The 8,559-nt window shown below is 33.1% G+C and overlaps 1 protein-coding gene across 2 annotated transcripts in view; it reads right to left on the reverse strand.

Annotated features, from left to right (window-relative positions):
• Nucleotides 1-4,370: 4,370 nt before the first annotated feature.
• Nucleotides 4,371-8,559, reverse strand: part of LOC106678527 (protein takeout) — a 13,159-nt gene continuing 8,970 nt past the window's right edge. Inside the window, exons 5-7 of one of the 2 annotated variants that reach the window (XM_014417080.3) lie at nt 7,346-7,489; nt 5,152-5,304; nt 4,371-4,751 (exon numbers count right to left, since the gene is read on the reverse strand). In XM_014417080.3, coding sequence (XP_014272566.1) covers nt 5,153-5,304; nt 7,346-7,489 — 296 coding nt within the window. In that variant the 3' untranslated portion in view covers nt 4,371-4,751; nt 5,152. Of the gene's footprint in view, nt 4,752-4,892; nt 5,305-7,345; nt 7,490-8,559 lie in introns of those variants that run through there. The other variant, XM_014417081.3, reaches the window with a different exon arrangement.

The raw sequence follows: 8,559 nt of genomic DNA on the forward strand, positions 1-8,559 counted from the left end.
AAAACAATACTAGTACAAACTACGAGCATGTAATATGTATAATACTACATTGCTTGTATCTACAACAATAAACAAAATAATGAGCTGATCTGTTGCGTGACGTCATTCTTCATTTAAGAGACCTAGTAACACACTCTCAACCATGTTATATTTTATATCGTTTTAACATGCTAAAGGAAGAAAATATTTCTGTTAATTGAATATTATTAAACATGTTAAACTAAAGATCACGAATACCCTTATTATTCGTGTATCACATTAAAGGAGAGTGATTGAATATCGATATGTAATGCAACCATCACTGTTACCTTCAGTTCTTTGTAACAGCTATTAGTAAGATTACTGTGAGTCTGTATTCGTGTTAACATAATATTTAAGTAGAAGTACTAACGAATTTTATTAAGTATTAGAGTAAATTATTAAGAATTAGAGTAAATTATTAAGAATTAGAGTAAATTTACATTCTTTATTGTATAACAATCTCCTGTCTTTATTCCAGAGTTGAGGTTAGATGAGTATAAACCATGTTGGCATTGGCATACGATTGAGGTAGAGATACTATCCCTCTAAATGTGGTCATTACATAATACTGAAGTAGGTCCATAGTTATCGACTACCTCTTGTTGGTCATTTTCTTGTAATCAGGGCAGGCCTTGAAGGAAGGTATGAACTGTATCTGGTCCGCGGGAAAACACCTAATGTGCTGGCAGCCGAAGTTCCGCGGGCGATCTGGAGGACAGGTACTCCTCTGTTTACTTACCACTTTGACACTCGTCTTGATCACCTCTCGACTTTGATCTCGTTTTCGACTGCTACTGTAGTCTCTTATTGGTACGCTCTTCTTTTTATCCTCTTGTGGCCTTCGCTTTTCAATAGCTTGACGGGGGCCAGTATTTCGTTCCCCATGTATGGGCTGTATTTGAACGGAACGAGTGTAACTATTAATACAGCGCTGGAGATACAACACTTGTTTTTCCAGCTGTGCACATCTGTCTTTGCAATCTTCGATAACACACATCGTGAACTCCATATCACAACGACATTTGCCTTGCTTACTTTCAGCTATTTCTCTCTTGAACAGCTCAAGCTGTGCCATAGCTTCAATGCATTTTTGCTTTAATAGTCTAATTTCAATTAAGTCGGGGTCTTTTTTCTGTTGCATTTCCACTTTCCAATCCCTATGAGCATATTCACAATTACAACTACGGAAATTGGTATTTGTTGGTGATTTCCCGGATTGATTGTCTTTCAATTCATTCATTAATTTTTGTTTGTGTTCTTCCAAAGTCCTGTCGGAGTTTTCATATTCTTTTTCGATGTTACTTATCTCACTAGTAGAATGAGCCTTTTTGAAGTCAGGGTTCGAACTTGGTTCTTTGTTGGAGAGGGCCGTTTGGAAGTTTTCTTGGCTATTAGGTTTTATTAATTCTCCCCCTTTAGGTTTTTCAGGAAAGCCTTCCCTGGCAGTCATTTCTGCAGCAAACATATCGTACATTTCTTCACACGAATCTCTTTCTTTTTCATTGGGTCTGACAAGCTGCTCATTCAGTTCCTTGATTGTGAAGAAATCCTCACTTCGCGAGCATTCCTCAATTTTCCTTCCTAAATCACAGATATCTTGAGACTGACTGATGTTATTTATTGATTGACAAAACTCATCTCCATTTTTATCAAATTCACTTGGTCCATTACGACGACTTCCACAAAATTTACAAGATTTTACAACAAAGCGATACTCTTTGGGTTGAACCTTGCCTTTCGTCTTAGGATCTTCGACGAGCTCTCGGTCTTCATAATTCTTACTGGAATATTGATCTCGTTTCTCATTGGAGTTCGATCTTATCCAAAGTTTACATACACTGCAAAAACGCTCACAACCAGATTGGTCGGGTGTACCAGTGCTTCTTGAAGGTTCCGAATAATAATTTTTTTTTTTATTTGTTTTGTGTTTTGGTCTAGTTCTCTCTTCAGGGCTATTGTACTCCTCAAGGTCGTTACACCGAAGAGGAGTACAATAGCATTCATACTTAGCAGCTCTCCTACTTTGAGTTCTATTTTTGAATTGTCGTGCTTCTGTGGGATCCTCATTGTATCTTACATTTTGCTTTTTCTTCTTCACCGGTTTTCCACAATCTGGACAGTCTATTATACACTTGTATTGGTTATCATTTCGTGGAAAATCCTCTTGAACATTTTGAATTCTCTTTGGTGAATCATAGTTTTCGCAAGCACAGCACTTACACCTTTCGTTGGGTAAGTGCCCACCGCCCAATGTTTCCAGATTGAATGTTTTCGATTCAGGTATGATGGCGCGAGCTTTGAACTTGGTCGGTGGTTTACCAAACAGAGTTTCAACACAGGTAGGAACGTACTCACGGTATGACATTCCGTGATCATCCTTTAAAGCACAATATTATTACGTTCTAATTTTGCAGTCAAATTCTGTTTCTAACCTATGATAACTAAGAATATGTCGTGATTTTGGTTGACACAATCCAGGTGATTCATGTTCGTGCGTGTACTGTATAATTAGTATAACTAAATGAATAACCTTATTTCTTTATGCAACTTTTCTTACAAAGCAGTTATTTTCAATAAATTTATATAAACTTAGTTTTTTTTAATAAATATTTATTTACCAGTAGTACTCGTTGAGTACAAATATTTCCTATAGTTAACTTTAAAGAAATTTATAAAAGAAACCATTCATTAAAACTGGACATAATATAAAACTATTATAACAATGCATGTTTTATTTTATTTTTTTTTTGTTTAATGTTTAAACTAATTCGGTATGATAACCATCATTCAAAAGCCAAACTGACATGACTGACTTGACTTATGAAGATCCCTACTCTATCAGTCCAACTGGTACTCACTTGTGAATGAGATGTCTCTTTCAATTCGTAATAATGGCTACATTTGCTATTATTTTGGCATTTTCCTGCAAGAATATGAACAATGACTCCCAGCCTCCCAACCACTTCCTCAGTCACACCTTCACTTCAAATGTATGATCGATTACAAAATGCATGCCCATCACTGGTTTTGCCATCATTTCTGACTGACCATCGCTAACAGTATAGGGATCCAATTAAAGTATCATATTCCTCTATAAACCATAGTATGGATTTTTCTAATTATTATTTTAACTATGTTGATGCTGATACCGATTTGGATTATTGATGTTATAGTCCGTTTTCATGTTACAGATGTACTGTCCTGCAAGTAATACTCCAACAGTGGGAAACAATGCGTTGATAGTGAATCTAACCTCGCTTAGTTAAATATGCATAAGGCTAGTTGTTTGTTTTTGTTAAGTGGCGTAAAACATTGTGAGATGGCAACACTGCGTGGGCAACACTGAGAAGAGGAGATGGCGAGAAGGTTACTTAAAGTGATTTTTGTAGTCTTGAGTGTGAATATTTGTTCGAGTTTGTGGAAGGTGTAATATTTGTTTTGTTTTTTTTTGCGTTTAATGGCTCGATAAACTTAGTGATTACTGAGTTGTCAAGGACCTTTTTATGATTGAAATAATTGTTCTAAGTCAATAACGTAAGTCGTAACTAAGCAAATATAATATTGAGTTCTAAAGGTATTGTTCAGCCTTCATCTCTCTTATTTTTCCATTTAAAAACTATCAGCCCCTTACAAACATCATTGGTCATTAATGCCGTTTGTTTGTCATTTATTTTTTTATTATTTTTTTTTTGTTTTCTGTTCGCTGTTATATTTGTGAACACTAAAACTGAAATACTAATTTTATTGTTGTGCTATCGTCTCTGAGAATTTTGAAATATCCGGATTTAACTCTAAGCTATTGAAGTGTGATGTGAAATATGGGTTTTCTTTGAAACTATGGCTAATTGTCTAATTGTTGTTGGCAGTTCGGAGATGTTTCTTTTAAAATAAAATAGGAGTGAGTGAGCTTTGTGTGATCTATTCTGGCTGGTCAGAATTGATTTCATCTATTAATTTTAAAGGATTTCGGCATGTTTTGAAAAATACGAGAAAAGTTATATTCGGTATAGTTGGTTCGGTATTATTTGGATATGTCTAGAATTGTTTTGAGATTAATGTATACCTTAAGTAGGGATCGGATTTTCCTGCAATTTTATCTTTTTTGTCCTTGGCTTCTAATTCCGCCAAACCTCGACATAAATTAGAATAATGGAAAAGACGTACAAACAACACTAATTGATTGATAAGTGGTTGTGCAGTGGCAACACTGTCACACAAAGCTGGGAGGTTATATGTGGGCTTTGTTATGATTGTTGTAATCTTAAGTAGTTTATGGTGTGAGGTATAGATATAGTAGATATTAATCAAATAGAATTTATTATAAATATCATTTTCAATAATATGACTTTATATTTTACCACACTTTGACAGGTTAATTTGTCTGAAAGATTTCAATACAGCACTAAAATTGAAGCACAATGGGGGTTGTTATTCAAAAACTATACATATTTCATGTGGTATTTACTTGAGAATATGATAGATTATTAAGTTGTCTAAAAGAACAAGAAAAAATTGCCAAAATATATACATATATACATTATAAATAAAGTATTAACAATTATACAGTTGACCTAAAATATATATATCCTCTAATATAGCAATAGTGAAGTATTGCCGGGTTGGCTTGTAGCATAATAAATACTTCAGCTAGACCTTCACTGGTACCAATTTTCAATAATTTCATGTCTCCTGATTTTTCCTCTTCTTACCTCCTCCAACCTCCTCCCCTCCTAAAAAGATTTTTTTTTTAGAATGAGGTGGGTATTCTAAATGATAAAGAAAAATCAATAAAATACATTTTATTCAGTTTTTTTAAAAATAATAAATACCTTTATTAAGACAGGAATAAATAAATAAATCCTTATTTCTATCTTAAACTATTGAGGTTTTACATTTTTAAAGCTTTCATATCTTACAAGACTGTTTTTGGAACAAACGACTACTTTTTCCCAAATAACTGTCTAAATAATAAATTACAAAATGTACAAGTCTATTTTTTGTTTATTAATTTTTTTTTTCTCTTAAAACGGAAGAGCTCTGTAGAGGCAGGTTATTTCACTAAGATGGAAGTTAATGACGTAAAAACTTTTTTTCACGCACTAACTTCCTGAATTATTAATTTTTACCTACCTCAAGGAGGTGCAATGACCCTGGCGGGTATTTTGCTGAATACTTTGTTGGCGACTTGTTGGATATTCGCCCCGAAGCTCTGGGATATGGCCGGCTTCATGTCGTTTAGTATCTGTTGCCAATTATCGTTCATGAATCGATTCAGTATTGTGCCTGAAAAAGTACAGTTAATGACATAAAAACATTAATTTACTTTCTGAACTATTTCTTAACAGGCCAAAGAGAAGAACATCTTATATGTTCAATTACAATTTTAAACTTTACTGACGTAATAAACAGTGAATACTGCTTAAAAATCTTTAATGAACATAATTTCAATTCTGAATTTTCCTTTTAGATAAAATTAGACATATCAATAGGGAGGTAACAAAACAGCATACTGGACATGTTGATATGGTCAAAAGAGGTAATGTCCAATAATACAGAGCGTTAGTTTGTGCTATAGAGAGAGAGAGAGAGAGATGAATGCTCCAATAGTGAAGGAAAATTAATTAAATAATGCAGTGTAAAACAATTTTCAACTATGATATTTGGATGACATGATTTCAACAGTGAAATTGAAAATATGTCAAGTATGGGGTAAAGACAATTACAAGAATTGCAAATACACATATATCACATGGAATAAAATTGTCTATAAAAATAAATTATTTTTAGGATAGTAAAGGTGCATGGATATGAGACAATTGCCCCATAAGGCTGTACAATGAAGAAAAATATAGAATAGATAATATTCATCTTTGGAAGTATTTTAACCTCAACAATTTTAAAATTTAAATATTCTTCAGCTTTTTTATTTAATTTTTTTTAATAATTTTAAGATGGTTGTTTAATTAAAAATTGTCTCATCAATAGTTATATACGAAAACCTCCAAGTATGGTCGATCAAGTACCCAAAATTACATCGATACTAAAATCGCCTTTGAAACATTGTTTCAGAGACCAGGAACCTTTTTTTTATCATTAGATTGTCGAGTATAGCCGGTTAAAGTTGCTTAAAATACGAATTTTAAAATATTTTTCTGTATAAAAATAATAGAATAATAAAAAAACTTGTTAACATAAATAGTATTGACAAACAAAAAATCAGGGGAAACTGAAGTAAAAATAAGCTAGTCTTCTTTGCCAGATTTAATCTTTATTATTGTCTCGAAAATATGATGAAATTCTTGCCAAAGGTTTAAAAACTGTAATGTAAGAGAAGACAGAAGATACAGCCGGTGGTTGGCCACTACACCTTACACCTTGGCTAGTAAGCCCCGCCTACTTGTTTCATTATTTTGGTTAGTTACGTTCCCCATTTTACTATTTCCTCTAAGGGAATAGCTGATAAGGGAGGTTGCTGTGTTTGTTATAATTGATAGAAAAATGACGCATAATTAATAAATAAGTACCGTACATTGATATGATTATAAAAAAGTATGGCATAAATAAAAGAATATAGCAGTTTATTAAAATTCAAAATCTGTTCTTAACCATTTATTCCATGGTACGTTTTCAACAAACAAAATTAAAGGTGCTTTAGAAGAAAGGATTTTTAAAATTCAGCATTAAAGCCCCATCAAGCTATTTCGATGAACCTAGATTTAATTAAAGACAATTAATTGTGTATTGATATTTCGAGTTTAATCAATTTGGTCAGAGCCAATTTGGTGAACATGAAAAAATGAGTAAAATCGAGCACTCTCACGGTTGAACGAATTCTTAAAAACAGTTAATTTTTGTTTTAGGCTGTTCCCACACATCCAACACATAAACCATTTTGAGGACTCGAATTGGACTTTTTGCACGATTGCAATATTTCCCCTAACAATATACTTCATATATAGGTAAATGAAAGTAAAAATAGAATAAAGACAAACTGAAACCAAAAAAGTGGAGTTGGGAAGTCGCCCAGATTTACATAGAATTAAGTTGGAATTTTTCTACCCATTTCCGTTATCATATCTTGTTATGATGATCTAGGTATGTTGAAACCTTTGGGACTTTGTAATAAAGTCAATATGACTCCTGAATTCAGTAGTTTGAAAAAACATGGTTTAAACCATACTTCAGTTAATGGCATTACTGCATCTCGAGATTAATACGGTGGGTATCTTTGAACGAAATGATCGGTTGACATTCTTACAACCAAGGAGATCAAGTAGTTCAATATAATAAAAAAATTGTCATTTCATCAAATAATTTAACTCACTTATAGTCTCCTGGTGAGGACGCCTGAAGCTGAGATAGAGCCTCGTCGTTTCGATGATTATATCCGTCTTATATATCTGGATAAATCTTTCACCATCCTTACTCACCTCCTGACCTCTCATTGTGATCCTACCGGAGAAGTTGTCTGTAACAGAATTTAGCAGATTAATATAGCACTGAATCCGGGATGTAATGAGTACAATTAACATTAAAAAGTTGTTATATCCGAAAAAATAGTAATTATTATTACTAGTTAGTTAAAATTTGTTCTTTATGGTTTTAGGTATAAAAGCGCTATCAATAACCGAGACAGTGCTATCTATGGGAAATCAACAGAACTTCTAATTCCAGTGCACTCTGCTAGAGCGAGCACCTTGTCTTTTTCAGAAATATTGTGTAGTGTTAATTTCATGATTAGCATGCATTAATTCATGATGAATTTCAGCATTTCCGGGTTTGCTAGCATAAAATATATCTTTGATGCGCGGTCATGAGGGCTTAAGTCACTTTTTGAGCATTTGGAGATTATGTCTTATTATAGCATCAAATCAGAGCTACCGGTTGGTAATAAGGTCTTTATACTTCAGATAGGCTTACTACTATATTGTCTTATAAAAATAACAATTACAAAAATATCAATTATTAGATTTTAAATAATGGTTTGAAGTTTGTTTTTGCTCTCCTGAAAAATTTATATTTTCGACTTAAGCCCTTATGACCGCGCATCAAAGATATATTTTATGCTAGCAAACCCGGGAATGCTTCGAAATTGCTATATTGAAGGATGTATATACATTAATTGAACGCTATTGAATCTTTTAAACAATTAATATATAGATGCAGTGATAAGACGGTAACCATAGTAACATAAATGATAGCTGGTACTATCTTGGCTATTTAATCGTTAATACTAGTTCGATTTAGTTTTTTTCCTTAATTTCACCCTTTAACTCCTTTCTCTTGCACCCCTTCCCCGCCCCTACTGTTTTTCGACTTCTGACTAGTTTTTAATTTATACTGTTTTCAAATTTAATTTAATTTGATTATTTACAGAACTGTTACGGTTACCATGATGAAATAAAAACATTGGCGATATCTGCGTAGACAAGGGGTGTTACGTTTGCCATGGTGAAATAAAAACACTGGCGATATCTGCGTAGACAAGGGGTGTTACGGTTGCCATGGTGAAATAAAAACACTGGCGATATCTGCGTA

Source organism: Halyomorpha halys, unplaced genomic scaffold (genome assembly GCF_000696795.3).
Source record: "Halyomorpha halys isolate HHAL.00 unplaced genomic scaffold, Hhal_1.1 Scaffold146.1, whole genome shotgun sequence".
Classification (NCBI taxonomy): domain Eukaryota; kingdom Metazoa; phylum Arthropoda; class Insecta; order Hemiptera; family Pentatomidae; genus Halyomorpha; species Halyomorpha halys.